The sequence below is a fragment of the Cydia splendana genome, chromosome 6 (assembly GCF_910591565.1).
Source record: "Cydia splendana chromosome 6, ilCydSple1.2, whole genome shotgun sequence".
Taxonomy (NCBI): domain Eukaryota; kingdom Metazoa; phylum Arthropoda; class Insecta; order Lepidoptera; family Tortricidae; genus Cydia; species Cydia splendana.
In genome coordinates, this window is record NC_085965.1 from 10,917,222 (window position 1) to 10,939,043 (window position 21,822).

The window sequence follows — 21,822 nt, forward strand, 5'->3', positions numbered from 1 at the left end:
TAACTGATCAAGTTTGTTTTAATTTTATTTGATTGAGTTTTTTAAGCACTATTTTCATGATTTTTTCCATATTTTTTGGACAGATGGTTCAAAAGTTAGAAGGAAAAACCTTTTTTTTTTCTTTCTAAACGATTATATCCGAAATGATTCACTTTATCAAGAAATGTTGTTTAAAGACCCCTATTTATTTTGAAAGGCCTATCCAACGACACCCCACACTATAAGGTTGAAACGATAAAAAAGTTGTCACACACATTTTGTTTCTTTCAAAGCGATTATTTCCGAAAATATTCACTTTATCAAAAAATGTTCATCTAAAACCTCTATTCATTTTGAAAGACCTTTCCAACAACATCCCACACCATAGGGTTGACACGAAAAAAAAAATCCTCACGTACATTTTGTTTCTTTCGAGGCGATTATTTCCTAAAATATTCACTTTATCAAAAAATGTTTTTTTGAAGAACCCTATTTATTTTAAAACTCATATCAAATGACATCTTACAACATAGGTATCAAACGAAAAAAAAAAGAAAAAAATGTATGTGACCATTTTTTTTGCTTCAACCCTAGAGTGTGACATGTCGTTGGATAGGTCTTTTGAAATAAATACGGTTTTTTAGAAAACATATTTTGATTAAGTGAATATTTTAGGAAATAATCGCTTTGAAAGAAACAAAATGTGTGTGACAATTTTTTTATCGTTTCAACCTTATAGTGTGGGGTGTCGTTGGATAGGCCTTTCAAAATAAATAGGGGTCTTTAAACAATATTTCTTGATAAAGTGAATCATTTCGGAAATAATCGTTTAGAAAGAAGAAAAAAGGTTTTTCCTTCTAACTTTTGAACCATCTGTCCAAAAAATATGAAAAAAAATATGAAAATAGTGATTAAAAAAATCAATCAAATAAAATTAAAACAAACTTGATTAGTTAAGCCGTTTATGAGTTATCGCTAAAAGTCTTCCCTTCTTATTTTAATTAAAAGCCTGGCAACCCTTATTTGTGACCAGATTTTCGCAGGCAACCTTATACCATTGTATTTGCAATAAAATTACCATCATTTTGATGTATAATTCAAGCGTCAGACAGATGAGTGCAATTATCGATATAAAATCACCTCTTTAAACATGGCAACCACATAATAGTGACCGGAAAAAGATAGGCAACCTAGTTAATTTATGTTGTACAAGTTGTATACTTTCCATTGAAACTTATTTCGTTCGTCAGACAAATCGGTGAAACTTTGCAAATAATTTTTTTTTCAAAAATTTATCAAAAATTGACCATATTTCTTTAGGCAACCCTATTTATTTATGTTCTGGAACATAATTTCTTTCATATTTTCATAGTTTCATCCGTCAGACAGATTGGTGAAGGTCGACCATATATGTGGGATCTCCTAATAATACGGATTCATTTGTCAGATTATTCATCTAACTTCAAGTATTTGGTATTTAGTTGTAAGTAGATTCTTACACATGGTTCGCTTTCAGGAGGAAGTGTACGAGGCAGTATGCGCGCCACTAGTAGGCGGCGCGTTGCAGGGGTTCGCGGGTGCAGTGTTCGCGTACGGCGCGACTGGCGCTGGCAAGACGCACACCATGACGGGGCTCATGTCGCGCGCACTGGCACACCTCTTCACCAGCATTGCTGAGAGCGACCAGCCCTCGGCCTACGAGGTTCGTACACTAGTTCACGAGCAGTGTTTGCGTACGGCACGACCGGCGCGGGCTAGACGCACACCATGACCGGGCTCATCGGCCTTTCTCCAGCATAGTGGAGAGCGACCAGCCCTCGGCCTATATACGAGGTTTGTATTCGTACAGGCAATTTCGCGGGGATAGATTATCTTTTTCTTCTACATAAAAAAGCATTTCACATTGCATCTTTGTTGTAATTTGGAAATAACTGAGACATCCTCTTTTTGTGCCATAAGTATCCGTATAACATTGCAAATCCGCTGTTAAAAAATCTACTCTTAAAGGTTACACCAGTTAAAACTAATGATCAAAAATTGCCGATTGCCGATCATCTATAAACAAATATTCTGGCAGTATCTATAAGTGCTACTTAGTTGGGTTGAGTCGAGTTGAGTTAATAATAACATGCAAAATTGCAAGCACTTACCGGTCTTTCACATTGGCTGCATTAAACGTTCCGACTTTGTTACACGATTTACCCAGGTACATGCTCGCATGTGACAACAGATTACGCGACCGAACAATTTGCATTACTCATTTGGTCAGACCATAATTACTAAAACACACCACTGAAATACAGTGACAGTATTCCCATTGATAACCGAGGTATAAATTCCTCCAATAGGGCATAGCATAGTTGTTACGGAATTCGAGGTCAAAGTTATACTGGTTCATTCTATAGGACGCGTTGTGACACTTGTGACGGCACGGCAATGGAAATATCATAAATCCGCTGTGCCAAATAAAAAAAGCACGTAAAGGCTTAAGAAAGCGTGAATACATGTGCCTTTTCAACACAACGGCCTCCCATAGTATCTTATACCAAACGCAACATTTGCCTCAAGCGTGCCATTATAAGTGTGAACTCTGATAACGAATTGTTGTTATATAACTAGAAGGTACTCTTATTCTGGTTTCCTGCGACGAACAGGGGCAGTATAACCAGCCAAGGTCTGCGTGACGGTGTCCTAATAATAGCGAGTTACCGCGTGCCGTGTCGTGCATAATGTATGATGATTTAGTGCGGTGTATACCTATGATGCATCATTTTTACGATGCGAGCGAATGCAGTTGCAGTCACGATACTTTGTTGTGATAGTAATTTCGGGATTGAAAAATAATTTTAGCCGACTGTCGAGGAAAGGGGCATTCTTTTTTGCCTTTTTTAAGAAAGTTTGGTTACACGTGTCGACATGCTGTAGGTATGTTTGATGTGGGTAGTATTTTATGTATTTGGCACGCTCTGTAGCCAAAATGGCATGACGGATTTTGAGAAATGAGCTTCCGGCAGTTGGAAAATAACATAATATAACTAACAAAATATTACAAAAACCGCATAATTATATAAAGGGTTTTAAAATGTGTAATAAATAGTATATTCCTGAACTATTGGCCATATATTAAAATCATCTATAAAATATGTATCTCTAATAAGGGCCTAATATTTAAAGAGATATAGTCTAATTGATTTCCTGTAAAATCATTGGTATCTAATAGTGTACCTAGTTACGTTGTTTTTGTAAACATCCCTTCAATTGTTATATATTTTACTTTTAGGTACGTACAAATTACATACCTACTCGTAAACGTCTTAATACTCAGATCTAAGTAAGTTAATTAAACAATCGGACCAATGATCTCGTAGTAGCTGGTAGCAAAAAAAATAGCTACGTACTCGCGCAGCATGTGAGTCAGATGCACTGAAAATGTAACTTATAACGAAGTAAGTGTAAGTACCTATATAAATAAAAAATCCGTTAAATTGAAAACCTCCCTTTTAGGCAGCCGAATAACTAATAACCAATGTTAAATCGATATTAATTTAGTGCAAGGTGAAAATTAACCGTTAATGATGCGCCTCAAACACAATCATAGTGGAACGACCTTGTATTAAAACGCCTTTTCGCTTAAGAAACTCCCATTGTACTGGTTTAATCCAACAATATGTTCTTTAACAGGATATTAGGTGAATAGAAAAGGTTTTCTGCCGCCTTTCATTAGTGCGAACGGGATACTTCGCCGAGGTCGTTCACTGACAAGTGAAAAGCGAGGTTCTTTTATTCGGCTCGTACGCTATTTCCTATTTCAATGGAATAAGTTACCCAACTGTCAAGTCAACGTCGACTGTACTATTTGCAAGCAAATTGTTGCTTTACCATTCATACCGAAATTGTATGTTAATTCATTTTAGCAATTCGTCACTTGCCAAAATTGTAGTGTTATACCTACTTAATCAGTGATCGTTAATTTTCCAGCATAGTAAAAATAAAGGATTTTCTTCAATTTTTTTCTAAGGAGAGGATTGATTAAGGTGAATATTACTGTTATTAACCCTAATTATCTATTCCACCTAGAGTAGGGCATACAGATGCTTTTAAGCAACAATGCTGCACCAAAATTGCTGGAAAATTAACGTTCACTGGTTATAATAATAAAAACAATGCATAGCTTGGCGAGTGTATTAGGCAAGATTATTCAAAGATTAATTTCGTGTCTTATTACTTAAGGGGCCCACTGATTAACAGTCCGCCGGCCGGTATCGGCCTGTCAGTTGTTCGGAACTGTCAAAATTTTGTTCTAGCTGACAGGCCGATACCGTCCGGCGGACTGTTAATCAGTGGGCCCCTTTAGGTACTGCTGCTTTGAGAATTAGCTGCTGTGCATTATCCAACGGTTTGGCTTACTGTTGATAATATTTTGACAGTTTTAATTTAGGAGAAAATAAGCGGATGAATATTTTTTATAAGTATGAAACAATAAGAGGTGTAGGTATACATATTAAAAGTTACAAGTTTAGTTTAGGTAGTGTAAACAAATGAAGTGATCTTAATGCACTCAGTTTTTTTTAAATAAAATAATGCAGTGATAATTATATAATATTATTATGTAGGTATATAATAAAATATTTCCTATTAAGTAGCTATAAAAGGCAAATAAGTTTCTATTCAGTGGTCTCGTAAAAGTTTTGATTAAAAAAAAACGTTTTATGTGAGGATGTACTTGTACAGAAACACGTCGGTTTACTTACACCTTGGAATCGTTGCCGTGGTGGTAATAAACACTGTGATATAATAAAATATATTCGAAAAGTAAGCGTGGCTTATGCTAATATAACGACGGACCTTGACCGACCGGATGTTATGCTAATACACAATTTCTAGCATAAACGGGCCCATTCAGGCCGGTAATGAAAAATGCAGGCCAAACAATGTGTTGCGATTATTTTATAAAAAAATGGGCGTATAATTTGCTTGCTTTTACTCCTGTTAAGCTTCACGTCTACGGGTGCTCATTATAACTCCTTCCACGTCAATTTAGGTCCACTTATGCCGTAATCATTTGTCACAGTGTAATATTCTTGCGGGAATGTAAAAAAAAACGGTTTTTATAGGTTGTGCATTTTTTTGTTTGGTGTCGTGTTGTTTAGGCAACATTGCTTTATATGTTACTAGCGACCCGCCTCGGATGTGCACGGGTGAAATCTTAACAAATTATATACCTAAATACGTTCCTCAATAATCGATCTATTGATAGCTAAAAACCGCATGAAAATCCGTTCAGTAATTTTAGAGTTTATCGCGAACAAACATACAAACAGACAGACGCGGCGGCGGGGGACTTTGTTTTATAAGGTATAGTGTTATGTATACCTCCGTATATATTTATTATCGAACGGTAAGTAGATATAACCGCCTTTTTAACCATGCCTACTAAGAATCCTTTTCAATATTATATGAAACCACAGATGGACGTTAGGGATCAGGGTGCTTAGCCAAGATGCCAATCGTTTGCGCTACGAACAACGAAACTCTATCTTTCTCTGGGTGGTATTCCACCTGTCCAATTACTTGGTCCAATTTGTGTTTCACATTTTGCCTAATAAGAGAGTGATACGCAATGCACATTGGACAAAGAAATTGGATAGGTGGAATTGGAATACCCATCTTTAGGCACTAAATAATATGTAAAAGTGGCAGAGACAGAAAGCGTTTCGTTGTCGTAGCGCAAAGGATAGGCATCTTGGCTAGGCCTCCATAGCTTCAATAGTATCGATTTATCGCTTATCTAAAACTACGTAGGAAGTGAGCTTTTTAAATGATGTCGTTGAACTCAAACTATACCTACAGCAAACAGCAACGCGTTTAATTGTAAACGTGTCGTCGAGTCCTTATAATTTGGTGAGAGTGGCGTTAGCACGTGTATGTAGATGGTTATTATTGAAGGGTGTCTGTGGTTTCGTGGGGGTGGTGCTACCATTAGTGCCGGCATGCCATGCCCCCCCGCAAGGTCAATGCCGACGGCCTGACTGATTGACATCGGGATAGCCATTAAACCCATCTGAGGATTGCCGACGGTTTATAAACAGAAATTTCGATCGGTGGAAATATTATTACAGTGGGGTTTCGTTTTGGTTAACTGTTATTTTAATGAAATTTGGATGTAAGGAAAGTAAAAGGCGAATGTCAACTTGTGGAGTGTGGCATTTACCTAAGGTAAAATAACCAATGTTGGAGCAGTAGGTACTCATTATGAGTAAGACAATAAAAAATGCAGGATTTCCTTTTGTAATATTTTCATAGAGATGTTTTACGTGGTAGAACTACTGTCGTGGTTGGTTGTCAACCCAGGTCAAAAACTTGCCGTCGGTTGGACCTCATCTACTTAGATAATTGGATTCTATACTCAGGGCACTTAGAATTAGAAAGATAGTATTTGGAAAGCCACTGCCAGTTAAGTAATTGACCCAATCAAGGATCGAATTCTATAAAAAGTAAACATAATACAGTATACATAGTATAGTAGTGCCTGCGAAGCCGATGGTCCTGGGTTCGAATCCCGGTAAGGGTATTTATTTGTGTGATGAACACTAATATTAGTGTTTGAGTCATGGGTGTTTTCTATGTATATAAGTATGTATTTATATAATATAGATATAATAAGTATGTATATAGTCGCCTAGCACCCATAGTACAAGCTTTGCTTAGTTTGGGGCTACGTTGATCTGTGTAAGATGTCCCCAATATTTATTTATTTATTTTATAATGGTTTTGTTTTGTGATTTTCTTATCGCCTAGAAAACTTATGTCGGACATTATCAGAAATAATATCTTGCGTCTAATTACCCCAAACTTTTCCAACGTTTTACAAGGAGTTCTTGTAATTAGACTTTCAGTGCGTAGGTGACACATAAGTGGAGTCATGCGTCTACGCATAATATTCGCTCGGTGGGAAAACAATGCTACGGCCTACGCCGTAGCACTAAAGCACTCGGACAAATAGGTATCAAGGTGATCCCATAATTTGTATTTTCAAAAACAGTAATATTACTTAGGTCGATTTAGATTTATTCAAGTCATAATTATAATAGTAAATTACAATACAAATTACATATTTCACACTAAGTTGTGTAGGGTCTTTGGCACCTAGGAGCAAAGCTTTTAGGGAGTGGTAGCTGAGGATTTTTTTTACATTTTAGCCATATTACATATATTTTTAACATTTTAACATGTCGCGCGAGTGACTAAAAACAAGTGAGTCTAAACCGTAAAATTATTCAATGTTAGTATGTCTCACAACAGTTTAAATTCGATTATTTTAGCCATAAATATTTTAGACGTATATAGTTACATACATTATAAATATGTTCAAAAATACATACCTCGGCTACTATGATAGTTGAGTACCTGGGTAAACAACTAAATTGAGTTGTAATTAATTGTTACCTACGCTTATTCACCTTGTAACAATATTGTACTGTTTTTGTGTAAAGTTGCTTCGACGTCCGTTTATTTGCTGACGTCACGCCGTTGAAAGCTGAAAGCATGTTCTGTAAAATATTCAACGCTATCGCTGTAAGACGACGGCATTTATTAACCTTTAGCTCGCCTGGCACGCCAACAGCGCGAAGACATAATCACTGGCGCAGCTCAATTGGCTACTTTCCTACTAGTCAAATCAGCTTCTTTCTAAGAACTGTCAAAACGATTTGCTAATATGGAATTTATATGAAAACGTGAGTGACGTCACAGTCAACTCACCTACTTTTTATACTTCCATCCGATTTATTAAATAGAAATTGTGCTTAAAAATAACTGCTATCTATGTTTTTCTAATTGATCTGGTGTTTTATTTCGTGCACGGTGTGAAATAATTTATTTTAAGTAGAGGAAAGTACCCAATTGGTTTTAAATTGGTAACATAGGTAAAGTAATACGTTTGGCCAATGGCTGTTGGATTAGATCGGTGTACCTAATCTGCCTAACCCCCCTTTAGTTCATACCCAGGGTAGCACAGATAGCTCTATAACTACTCACTTTTAGTTCTATCTAACGCTCTGTGCGTATTAAGACACTTATAAGAGCACACTCGTGGTCCTACAGCTGTATAATAGATCTCAGTGATATTTATATAGCTTAGGGCTGATTAAAAGCTGCATTACGGCTCTGAAAACTACCATTAATACGCAAAGAGTGATATAAAGGTATATTTGCTACGACCCTATACAGGTTTAAGGGTTATCAAATGCTTTAACCGTTATAAGGTCTGTTTAGTGGATAAAATTACGCCATGTGCTGTATAAGGAGGTAATTGTGGACTTTTATTACGTTGACTTATTAAGGGAGCACAAGTGAACTATTATGAAGCTAATAGACGTATAATGGAACACATGTGGCACATAATACAGCTTGTCGCTTAACATGTTTACCACTAAGCAGCTTTTATTACACTGACTTTTAAGGGAGCACGAGTGAACTAATATGAAGCCAATAGACGTATAATGGAACACATGTGGCGCATAATACAGCTTATCGCTGAACGTGTTTACCGCTAACCAGCTTTTATTACGCTGACTTTTTAAGGAAGCACGAATGAACTATTATGAAGCCAATAGACGTATAATGGAACACACGTGGCGCATAATACAGCTTATCGCTGAACATGTTTACCGCTAAGCAGCTTTTATTACGCTGACTTTTAAGGGAGCACGAGTGAACTAATATGAAGCCAATAGACGTATAAATGGAACACATGGGACGCATAATACAGCTTATAGCTGAACATGTTTACCGCTAAGCAGCTTTTATTATTCTGACTTTTTGAGGAAGCACGAATGAACTATTATGAAGCCAATAGACGTATAATGGAACACATGGGGCGCATAATACAGCTTATCGCTGAACATGTTTACCGCTAAAGCAGCTTTTATTTCGCTGACTTATTATAAGGGAGAACGAGTGAACTATTATGAAACCAATAGACGTATAATCGAACACATGTGGCGCATAATACGGCTTAGCGCTGAACATGTTTACCGCTAAGCAGCCTATTATACTACCATTGGGACTGTCTGCATAGCGGCTGTTAAAACGTTCATAAGATGCCTTATAACTGTTTAGAGGTTCACTAGTGTATCGAAATAACGACTTGGACTTTATAGTGGGATATATAACAGCTGCATATAAGAATTTTAACGGTTCACGTTGCTTTTTAACATTGAACGCCATTTTATTGTATATAACCTACAAAATTGAAATTGCTTTTCCAACTTTTAAGGGTAACAATATGGTTTTGTGCCTGAGTTCTTAACCTAAATCATTAGTTTAGTACTTCCTATAACGTATTATTAACTTTTTATCTCATAATTCTGTCCGAACCACTGAAATAGTTTTTACACATAGCTTATTTATATCATTAATTTAAATAAATACTGATTATTTTCGTGGCGCACTGAAATTTTCTTAGATAATGTATATATATAATGTCAATAAACTTGCATTCCCAAACATATTTCTCGCATTAATATATAAAAGATCATGTACAAACATTTAACTAAACACTTTAACAAAATGACTTATGGTGTCGTTGCGCTTAACGTTTTTGCTTCAATATAAATATGTTCACCTCTGCGTTCGTCGTCACTATACTAAATATAATAGCAGATTTTTAAGGCAGAGGTGTAAAAGTATGTTATTAATTATCTTTTATTCAGCCCAACGTCAATCTTTCCCGGTATTAGGGCGCACATGTGACATATTAGCTGAATAAAGGGTAACTGGTGGTCTCTTACCCAGCCAATATACACCTCTTATAACTCCTGTTACCCCTTATAATTCCGTTAAAATGCTGCTACAACGCTCTTAAGTAGCTATGTGAACTTAAGGCTGCCTAATTTGTGCCCATTTAAGAGTTATAAAAGCTGAAAAGACGCTTATACAGCTCTTATGCAGTTTTTATATTCCAGCTTCAAGCGTATTCCTACTTCATTATGCGGCTGCTATACAGCTAATCTGTGCTACTTGGGTAGAGTATCATATCATGATTTTATAAAAACACATTAGGCACTATAGATAGGAGATAGCCGAGGCAGCATGCATGCTCGTTTACGTGGGTAGACTATCTTATTGCCGTGTGCAAGTATTCCAGTATTTCCAGTTTAGTTTGAACTCCAAACCCTGTGGCCAACTGTGCCCTAGTGAGGCCTCACTTATATTGGTTCTCTAAGGCGAAAGCGATAAAAAATGTTATTAGCCATTAAAACTTCAGAAGGGCTATGGGGCTATTCATAAATTACGTCATTTCAAATTAGGGGGGGGGGGGTCTGGACATCGGATGACGGTAGCATGAAGTAGGAGGAAATGGGGTCATTTGAAGCATGATTTTTGGATGAAAGTCGTCAAAAAACGATGACGTAATTTATGGACAGCCCCTATGTAGAACTACAAAAATATGAGAATAAGTAATACTTCCTGAATACTAGATTACTTTATTTACCCATCGATTGTATTGTTCCGATGACCATTTTTTTTAACAGAATATGAATGTGTCAATCTAATTTATTAACGTAAGGAAAGGTCATTTACTTCTGTGCTTAAACCGGAAGTAGTTGTTGGACTATAAAACCGATTTAATATTTAAAAGAAAATACTATTGAAAACAAGGTCAATCCAATTTTGTTTCAACAACTACCAAACTAAGTATATACGTAATTTACGTAATAACGAGGAAAGTTCTGCTCACTAAGAGCGCTATTACATTTCGGCGTTGAGCGAGTTTAGGTATTTTACGCGCTGCGGCAGGCCGTGCGAGCTCAGTATGCCGATCCCTTCTACCACACTCGCACTACAATGATGGATTAAACATTCTTGATCCTTCGCGAAGCATATTGAAATCAACCATAACAACACTAACTGTACTTAACTTTTAAAGTTCTAAAACTGTTATTTGGTAAGTACGAAAATACTAAATGCAGTGCAAACGTACATAGGGGCTGTTCATAAATTACGTCATCTATTTTTGACGATTTTTGACCTTCCCCACCCCTCAAATCATCCAAAAATCAAGCTTCGGATGAATCTGTTTCCTCCTACGTCATGTTACCATCATCCGATGTCCAGACCCCCCCCCCCCCCCCCACTCCTCCCATTTGAAACGACGTAATTTATGAATAGCCCCATACTCGTACTTATGAAGGTATATTACTCGAAAGAAATTATAGGTACCTACTCGCTTATTTACATGTTTCGTCATTGCATTTGGTACCTATAGGTTGTAAAGTTTGTATCAACGAGGGTTTAAAAACGAACTGGTACTGAGGATCTGATGATGATTAAGGTGGTCACGGATACCAATCAACCATGTAGTAACATGATTAGGCTCGTTTGATTCGTCTCAACAAGATCTTTGACACTGAAGATACACAGGGTCTGATGATGGAGCTGGAAGGTGGCCACGGGTACCAGTCTATCATGTAACTAAACAACTTCGTGTTTGGGCTCGTTTGATTCGTCTCAACAAGATCTTTGACACTAGGTGATACTCAGAGTCTGATGATGGAGCTGGAAGGTGGTCACCGGTACCAATCAACCATGCAACTAAACCACTTCGTGTTTAGGCTCGTTTTATTCGTTTCAACAAGATCTTTGACACAAGATAGTACTTAGGGTCTGATGTTGGAGCCGGAAGGTGGTCACCGGTACCAATCAACCATGCAACTAAACCACTTCGTGTTTAGGCACGTTTTATTCATCTCAACAAGATCTTTGACACAAGGTAGTACTCAGGGTCTGATGATGGAGCGCGAAGGTGGCGACGGGTACCTGTCTATCATCATCAGCTCCATCATCAGACCCTGAGTAGTATCTTGTGTCAAACATCTTATTGCGACGAATCAAACGAGCCCAAACACGAAGTAGTTCAGTTACATGGTAGACTGGTACCCGTGGCCACAGTCCAGCTCCATCATCAGACCCTGAGTACTAACTTGTGTCAAAGATCTTGTTGCGACGAATCGAACGAAGCCAAACACGAAGTGGTTTAGTTGCATGGTTGATTGGTACCGGTGACCACCTTCCGGATCCATCATCAGACCCTCAGTACTACCTTGTGTCAAACATCTTGTTGCGACAAATCAAACGAGCCCAAACACGAAGTGGTTCAGTTACATGGTAGACTGGTACCCGTGGCCACAGTCCAGCTCCATCATCAGACCCTGAGTACTAACTTGTGTCAAAGATCTTGTTGCGACGAATCGAACGAAGCCAAACACGAAGTGGTTTAGTTGCATGGTTGATTGGTACCGGTCACCACCTTCCGGATCCATCATCAGACCCTCAGTACTACCTTGTGTCAAAGATCTTGTTGCGACAAATCAAACGAGCCCAAACACGAAGTGGTTCAGTTACATGGTAGACTGGTACCCGTGGCCACCTTCCAGCTCCATCATCAGATCCTGAGTACTATCTTGTGTCCAAGGTCTTGTTGAGACGAATCAAACGAGCCTAAACACGAAGTGGTTTAGTTGCATGGTTGATTGGTACCGGTGACCACCTTCCGGCTCCAACATCAGACCCTGAGTACTATCTTGTGTCAAAGATCTTATAGAAACGAATAAAACGAGCCTAAACACGAAGTGGTTTAGTGGCATGGTTGATTGGTACCGGTGACCACCTGCCGGCTCCATCATCAGACCCTGAGTACTATCTTGTGTCAAAGATCTTGTTGAGACGAATCAAACGAGCCTAAACACGAAGTGGTTTAGTTGCATGGTTGATTGGTACCGGTGACCACCTTCCGGCTCCATCATCAGACCCTGACTATTATCTTGTGCCAAAGATCTTGTTGAGACGAATCAAACGAGCCCAAACACGAAGTGGTTTAGTTGCATGGTTGATTGGTACCGGTGACCACCTTCCGGCTCCATCATCAGACCCTGAGTACTATCTTAAGTCAAAGATCTTGTTGAGACGAATAAAACGAGCCTAAACACGAAGTGGTTTAGTTGCATTGTTGATTGGTACTGGTGACCACCTTCCGGCTCCATCATCAGACCCTGAGTACTATCTTAACTCAAAGATCTTGTTGAGCCGAATCAAACGAGCCCAAACACGAAGTGGTTTAGTTGCATGGTTGATTGGTACCGGTGACCACCTTCCGGCTCCATCATCAGACCCTGACTATTATCTTGTGCCAAAGATCTTGTTGAGACGAATCAAACGAGCCCAAACACGAAGTGGTTTAGTTGCATGGTTGATTGGTACCGGTGACCACCTTCCGGCTCCATCATCAGACCCTGAGTACTATCTTAAGTCAAAGATCTTGTTGAGACGAATAAAACGAGCCTAAACACGAAGTGGTTTAGTTGCATTGTTGATTGGTACTGGTGACCACCTTCCGGCTCCATCATCAGACCCTGAGTACTATCTTAACTCAAAGATCTTGTTGAGCCGAATCAAACGAGCCCAAACACGAAGTGGTTTAGTTGCATGGTTGATTGGTACCGGTGACCACCTTCCGGCTCCATCATCAGACCCTGAGTACTATCTTGTGTCAAAGATCTTGTTGAGATGAATAAAACGAGCCTAAACACGAAGTGGTTTAGTTGCATGGTTGATTGGTACCGGTGACCACCTTCCGGCTCCATCATCAGACCCTGAGTACTATCTTGAGTCAAATAAATACATATAGAATGTCAGGTCGTTTCAAATATTTTTAATCCTGTCCGGTAGTTTATTAAACTGTACCATTATAAATTATAATACTATAAAAACAGTGCTAGGATCAAAGTCTCTCGTTGCGGTTTACACGCACACAGTATAGCGTTTTACACGGCGCCCGCCGCACACAATGATAAAAAACCTCGTCGTCGCCGTTGAAAATGTGCGGAGCCGACCGACACACGTCCTGCCTCTACAAGCTTTGCCGCGGCACTGAGCTGGCGCAGCGCGCGTCATCGGTAATATAGAGTAGTTTTCAAAAAATTGCCAAAAAATTATAGTAGAATTTCATAAACACTAATGTATACCAACAGTATAAGCAAACGTTGCAGATTGCTTGAGTATGAAAATGACTTCGATATTAAGTAGATTTTCGTAGGAATTGACACTTGTTTCGGAGAGAAAATCGAGTTCGTTTTACTTTGATTTTCTCTTTCTCAAAGGTATGTAGGAAAAATATAGTTTGATATGCCTAAAGTACAGGGTATTAGTAATACAAAATAGCCAGGTTTAGCAGAGTAAAATTCTCAACATTTCCAAATAAGAGCTCGCCATTCAGTGCTTCACGGGGTTTTTCGGAAACGATCATCAGAAAAAAAATCATTACTAATTTAATAAGTCCTTTTTCTAATATTTACAACGATATTTATAAAGATAAGAAGACGCTTTTACTGGAACAAGTACTCATTGTTTCTAATAATGAGCGCAAAGTCCTGAATTTCGTCGACTAGTATCATCAATTTTGCATTATTTCGACTTTTCTTGTAAGAGCGCTCTTAACATGTAGATTGTAGGTATTACCTACTTTAAAGTTCATGTTTGGATTATTTAACACTAGAAGTGCTAGTTAAACAAAACGTTTTAAACCGCCTATTACCCAGTTACCAGAGTGCCGCTTTCAGCTCTCTTGACGTAGATATACCTTTTTAATTAATGGCTGATTGGGCACTATAGATAGGAGATAGCGGAGGCAGTATGTTGTTTACGTGGGTAGACTTATTGCTGTGTGCAAGCATTCCAGTTTAGTTTGAACTCCAAACCCTGTGGCCAAATGTGCCCTAGTGAGGCCTCACTTATATTGGTTCTCTAAGGCGAAAGCGATAAAAAATGTTATTAGCCGCACAGGCACTTGCGGTGCGATAAGGTGACCTCACGGACCATCTGATAACAAATCGCTTCGCTGCACCATCGCCCTATTTAAATCATGCCCAGCTAAACTACTTATAATTGTAAATTTTCTACACTAACAGGCTAAACACACGATAGCTTTTGACGTCTAGAAACATTAAAACTACGCATCATAAATAAGAGAGAGGTGGGTACGCTTGTTTGTGATTAGAATGACACCCCATAAGAACAACAACCTACGTCACAATCCCGTCAATTGTAGTCTAGGTATTCAGAATTTAGATATCGCCTAACTACTTTTATGACCTATGACAAACAACGAATGACTCACGAATCTTGAATGCTAGGTCAACACCTACGAGCCCCTATGAGACTTCGAAGTAATAAACAAAACAAACTGTAGAAAGTTCTTTCGCGAATGCGAGGACGGTGAGTCATAGTAATGGCTGTTTTTCGTTACCGATGGAACTCATTGAATATTCATAGATTCTGGTAACGTGTTTCAAATGGATGTGTACTTTGAGCTGAAAGCCGAATCAATATAGGGTGGCTGCTATGTACCTACATATATACATTATTGCCGAGTAATGAATAATGCCTAGTTAATGACTTACCTATCGTTTTCAAATTAATCTTTCGGCCTTAACGAGTGTTTGCGGCAGTTCTTTAGCTTTTCATTATTTGAAGTTCTTTTGAACCGCTTTGAATTTAGAATTATTCAGTCGTCTGTACTTTTTATTACGTCTTTCCCTTGATACGTATAACTAGCCACTATGATTGCGTTTTTAGCCGGAAGCAATCCTAAGAAGGTATATCCTTTTAAAACGTACGTAGTGATTCATTCATAATTAGTCCATGCAATTTTGCAGCTCGCTATGCCAGTCCCAACAGTATGAATCAATTACAGGTAAAGATGTCATACATCGAGATTTACAACGAGAACATTCGAGACCTGCTGAACCCCGGAGCGGGGCCGCTCGAACTACGCGACGAGGGCGGCAGCGGCGCGCCCGTGGTAGCGGGGCTGAGCGAGGTCCGCGCCACCAGCGCCGGACACGTCGCCGAACTCCTAGCGCGCGGCGACCGGGCACGCACAGCTGAGGCAACGCACGCCAATGACCATTCTTCCCGGGGACACGCGCTCCTTAGGTAACTTTACATGTTTTCTCATTGGATATCGTGACGAAGGCAGAGCGCGCCCGTGGTGGCTGTGCTGAGCGAGGTGCGCGCTACTAGCGATAGCGTCGGATTCGTCCCCGAACTGCTAGCGCAGGACAGACCGTCGAACCCTCTTTCCTACTTCATTGGTTACTGATGTTTATATATGATGGTTATGATGTTTATTATTCAGAGCCCTTCCTAATACGTAGCGCACATGATCGAAGCGGTAAATGTAGAATTTTGGTGACTAGATTTTACGGCGATACAGATACCCTACAACACGTTTTCATTCAGGGTCTACAGGGTTTTAGAATTTTCGATCAATAACGTTACCCAACTAAAAAGCCAACAACATTAACGTTAAGGAAATCATTTATTTTATTTTTAATTTTCCAGTGTTACAGTGAGTAGTGCCGTGTCAGGCGGCGTGCAGCGCGGCCGCTTGTTCCTGATCGACCTGGCGGGCTCTGAGCGCGCGGGGTTGCGAGCGCGGCGTCTTGAAGGCGCGCATATCAACCGGTCGCTGCTGGCGCTTGGCAACTGTATCATGGCGTTATCGGGCGGAGCCAGGTAAGTTTGAGCCACGATGGGCTACCGATAGCCATCGCGTGTAAAATTAAGTATATAACATTAACCAAACCTTTCCAGGGTCCTTGTATCTTACACATGTGGTATGCAAATAGAGATCTCTACTAGACGTTTCGGACAGATGGACGAAGAAAAATAAAAGGTTCTCTCTCCATGTACATGGAGCTAAATATTGCCCCCGAAAAGTCGGAGGTAGATAAAAATACATTGTATAACGGCTTGGCCACGACATTACGCGACTGGCGACGGTGGCAGCAACAACCATAGGTGAGAACGAAGGGTCTGATCGCTGTGTCTCGCTCCAACCAATGGTTTTCGCAGCCGCCGTCGCTAATGTCGTGGCCGAGCCGTCAGTGTGTAAAGATACCACGTCGTTATGACCTTCACCGTTTTGTTTACAGATATGTGAACTACCGTGACTCGAAGCTGACGCGACTGTTACGCGAGGTGCTAGGCGGGCGTTGCCGCACCGCAATGGTGGCGCATGTTGCCCCCGGCGGCGCGCACCGCGAGACCACGCGCTCGACACTACATTACGCGCAGCGCGCCTCCTCCATCACCAACAGGGTACGTGTGAAGTACTGCCAGGTCACGCCAGGTGGCGCATGTTGCCCCCGACTACGCGTATTGCGAGACCACGCGTTCAACAGTGCAATCTTCCATCACTAACAGTAGGGTATTAGCACAGAATAAATTAGCACAGAATAAATAACAGTACTAGGTACAGAAGACTCACTCTCTAACAAAACGCGTCTGTTACGATCAGCACAGATATTGCCGCTAGGTGGCGACAGCGCCACGCGCGGCTTATGGCTTTCCCCAAAATTGGTGTGGAACGGATGTACTTTTAGCTACCTGTACCAAAGCGACGAAATCGCGGAGTGAGCCACGCCTGGTATTAGTGAAAACGCTCTCAATTCTGCACTATGCGTACCGTAGAATAAACAAAAATGAGATTGAACTAGGTATCATTGTGACGACACCGATGAAACATTCAGACACAGGGAGCTCGGACTTGTTCTTCAGGAGACTTTAAAAAAGATACTGAATTGCGCTCTCCGGTCGCAGTCAATGTTTTATAATTTTAAAGCATTTTCTATCCTTCGCCTATTCCTTACTTTAGTAAGACACGTCGAGACGTACAGTACCACGTACTACTTTTAAACTACGTAGTACTTTTAAATTGGACCCCCTCAATTTTTACCTTGACGTAGGTACTTACTGTAAGTTGGCCTTGAAAATAAGACTTACCAAGATGCCCCCTTTGGCCCCTTTTGTGTTTTATACTTTGATCCATTTTTGTGTCAACTTAAGTAGGTATCCATAGTTGTTTCAAGGTTTGTTAACCTTGTAAAATCTATCTACGAGTATACCAATTCCATTGTGCCTGTACCACGTACTACAGTGACTATGTAAGTAAAACCGCTAAGTCATCAATTCTGAGCGAATTCGTGATAGTTATGCTATAGGTACCTAGTAATTGAATAAGGCTATTGGCCGCTCAGTTTGTGGTAGGAAAGTACCTATTTGGGCACGATAATCTAGTCGGAAGGAAGTCTTGAAGTTATTTAGTCTTGTGGTTAGCATTAAGTAGGATGCATCGTGGTCGTTAAATAGAATAGATGGAAAATTTAACGGTGCCTTTGAATCAGGTTAAAATGTAGTGTTAAATTATCAAGGCCCAAAAATACCTATAGAAAATCAATTATCGCGTCCGTGCGTGGTCAAATTATTTTGTTTATTAGTAAGCACAGCTTGTCCGCAGATTGGTAGGTTTCTATAATTTCCTTATGGAAGCGAATAATCTATGTCAAATGGATACGACTCTATTTTCAAGGCGTTACAAAAAGTGGCCAAAATTGTTGAGCCACGTAACGTACAATGTATTGAATTTGTTCATTCGTTAGGTACTTAGGAATATTTTTTTGTTGATTTATTTATTTATTCTGTTGATATGTATTTATCAAAAGTACAGTGCGTTCTAACAGCAACACACTTAAATGATCTTATTTTCTTTGGAATAAGATTCTCGAATGGTCATTTAATGTTGTAGATATAGATACTTTTGCGCAATAAGTAACAAAACTAACAAATCTATAGAGATTCTATATCTATGCGGTCGTACGAAGACTTTCTGCTGAGAGGGACAGTGAATAGTAAGATGGCAGAAAGTGTCCGGCGACCGGATAGATCTAATAGGTTTTGGAGTTTTCATGTTGAAGTTTAGTTTTTTGCAGATCGAAAGAGAATTGGTAGCGACGCCGATGCACCTGTCCCAGTACCGGACAGTCATCAACGACCTGCGGGATGAGATCGCCAGGCTGAAGCTCAAGATGAGAGATGACCGCTCAAGGTAAGTGCCACGGTATAAAAAGAACCTAAAAATTATCTTATTCGCTACCTGGAAAGTAAGGTTTACTTTTCCATACCTAGGTTGGAATAGGCAGGCTAGACAAGCTAAACATTGCGGTAATACAATATCCCTATGTTACCTACTTATTTTTATATATTTTACATTTTTATAAATGCCTCTAACAAATGACGTAGAAAAGGGACTTCCGCGTGTATGTAGAAGTTACAGGCGTTCACAAAGTCTATGAGTGGTGAATTGACCCCACGTTGACCCTTAATAGGCTTATATAAAGCGTATCGTAACGTAAAACAGTGGGAAGGAAAGCGAAATACTGTTTAGAAATTACTCAAAAGAAGCCTGTGTAAATAAAAATAAATTCTAGTTGGCGCGGTTTCAATTATGCGTGTCACCTAATCCTCTCTTAATTCTCATTTGAATTGGTCGTGATTGTTCAGAATATACGCACGAAAGCGGCCTGTCAAATTTGATAATTGAAAAAGTGGCCGTGACATTTCATATTTTTCATATTTATTTATTTATTTCATAGTTTGGATGCTACATAGGTGAAGTACAGTGATCCCCACACTAAAACAATATATTTAAATTCACACGCACGGATCCGTGTCTAAGCATACGAGGGGTTGTACAAGTACACTTACACAACACTACGTACAAGTACACTTACACAACACTACATACAAGTACACTTACACAACACTACATACAAGTTACAAGTACACTACACATATAATACCTATCCAAATAGCTAGAGTCAGACCTAGCTAACTCTGCATGGCATTGCAAAGCCAAAGCGTGGCAATGTCATCATTATTGTCAAATTTCTAATGTCATTATAAACACTCATTTTGTTCTGTTCAAGTCGGGGCAAAATTGGCTTACACGGACTCTATGTAATTCAATATTCATTTACCCAGCACAAGAACAATAGAAGAACAGCAGCAGATCGCAGCAGAAGTGTCCCAGCAGGAGACAGAAGAAAGCGCCGCCCACCTGAAGTCCCTCCGCGAAGCCATCGTCTCCACGTTCAAGCAACAGATGCGGCTGCGGCGGCGCCTCATGGAGCTGGACAGCCATCTCCTGGGGCTAGCGTTGGATGCGGAGAGACAGCACGCCGCGATCTCGCACTGGGAGGCGCGGTTCAACCGCCTTTACAAGCCCATCAACATGCCCACCTCAAGGCTCAGCACACATCAGAGCTACAGGTACATATCTCTATTGACTAAGCCATAGTGTTCATATTCCAGCGGCAGATGCGACTTTGGCTCATGAAGTTGGACAGCCATCTACGAGGCTGGCGTTAGACGCAGTTCAACGGCCTTTACAAGCTCATTAGGTTTTACAGAATGTAACCTTGAGACATTATTTCAATTAAAATATTTTACAGTACATATGGTGCTACTTTACCGTCTTAGCGCTAATTAGCACAATACGTGCCTATGTCGAAAATTTAAAGGGCCATATGTACCTTCTGTAAAATGTTGTACAATACACGTGCGAAAAGGTAATTCGCAACTCGTGTCGATTTAAAACACGACCGAAGGGAGGAATTTCCTACTTTTCGCACTGGTATCGTATCTATAAATTGGTTTGAAATGTTGTACTGAAAGCCTGTGAAAAGTTGTCAGGCAATTTTACGGCCCTGCATTTCCTATCCAGTCTTATGATAACCGAGGTATTTGATGTCAGACAAATCTGGGCAATTATTTCGATATCCGTTTCAGAGGCGGCACGGGGTCGAGTACCAGCAGCACGGCGGGCAACGAGCGCGCGGAGGCCGAGGTGGCGGTGGAGCAGGCGTGGGCCGAGCTGGCCGCCGTGGAGCGCGAGCAGGAGGCGGCGCGCGGCGAGCGAGCGCGCACAGAGCGCCAGCTGGAGCAAGTGCGGCTACGAGGAGCACAACTCGAACAGGTAAACGAACCTTAATATACATATTATATATAGGTACATGTACCGAAAGGTTAAGGAGGACGCATTAGACTAGCAACTGGCATCGGGCGACAGCTGGAGCCATTGTGGCTTCGCGGCGCGCAACTTAACTAGGTAGGGACAAATACTACACAGTGTCGCGCTATGCATGAAGTGTGCAGGAGATGGCTTATTAGCGTCGTGCATTAGCAGGACCAAAAGAGGCAATAGATAGCGTGGCGCACACGTCAGCAAATATGAACTCTATCTCTACATCTACAGAGTCTTGGACTTATGTAGCGTGTATCGGACCAGAAATTATCGTCGTAGAGCGTCAGCTGAAACGTGTGGCTACTCGGTGTAAAATAATTATATCTAAAGCACAAAAAAAGGACAAAGAACTGATGTTTGGAGGCCGTCATAAAGAGTGTGTGGTATAGAGTTCGTCGAATAATATTGACTTTTTCTCAAAAATGGACGGCAAAGTCGACTTTGCCGTTTATAAAATAGGTCGCGAAGCGCGTAGTTTATGGTCAAAAATTAAAAAGTTAAAAACATTGCAGTCTCGACTTTGGGACTGCAATGTTGCATACAAATTCCATTATTTGTCGAGTTCCAAACTTTTTAAAAGTTGAAATGGCCATATCAAATGAAGGCACAGGCCCATTAAACAGCCAAACAGATGATTATATAGTACCGCGACTATTTAGCTGTCTCAAATAGGTTGGCGTATTTTCGGCAGAAAAATACACTTCAATTTTTTTATTCAATAAATAAAAAGGCGGCAAAGCTAATTTTTTCAATTGTTTCTACTTTTTTCTGTGAAAATATATACGTAAGAACGTTGCTTTTCTAAAATATTTCTATGATATTTATATTTCTTGCACCATTTTTGAGAAAAGCACTATATATGACTCGGCTGGAAGGCTACTTGCTGGCTTCGGATTCAATTAAACGGACTCCCAAGGTCG

General features: G+C 40.0%; 2 protein-coding genes across 2 annotated transcripts in view; one reads left to right on the forward strand and one right to left on the reverse strand.

Moving 5' to 3' along the window:
* LOC134791407 (mitochondrial dicarboxylate carrier) overlaps positions 1-2,230 on the reverse strand; it is a 53,286-nt gene extending 51,056 nt beyond the window's left edge. The window contains exon 1 of the mRNA XM_063762428.1: positions 2,130-2,230. Within this exon, the coding sequence (XP_063618498.1) occupies positions 2,130-2,191 (62 nt within the window). The 5' untranslated portion in view covers positions 2,192-2,230. The remainder of the gene's footprint in view (positions 1-2,129) is intronic.
* LOC134791411 (kinesin-like protein KIF19) overlaps positions 1-21,822 on the forward strand; it is a 44,154-nt gene that overhangs the window by 16,758 nt on the left and 5,574 nt on the right. Inside the window, exons 4-10 of the mRNA XM_063762432.1 lie at positions 1,496-1,681; positions 15,731-15,972; positions 16,381-16,554; positions 16,974-17,139; positions 18,810-18,925; positions 19,861-20,148; positions 20,668-20,854. Of these exons, the coding sequence (XP_063618502.1) occupies positions 1,496-1,681; positions 15,731-15,972; positions 16,381-16,554; positions 16,974-17,139; positions 18,810-18,925; positions 19,861-20,148; positions 20,668-20,854 (1,359 nt within the window). The remainder of the gene's footprint in view (positions 1-1,495; positions 1,682-15,730; positions 15,973-16,380; positions 16,555-16,973; positions 17,140-18,809; positions 18,926-19,860; positions 20,149-20,667; positions 20,855-21,822) is intronic.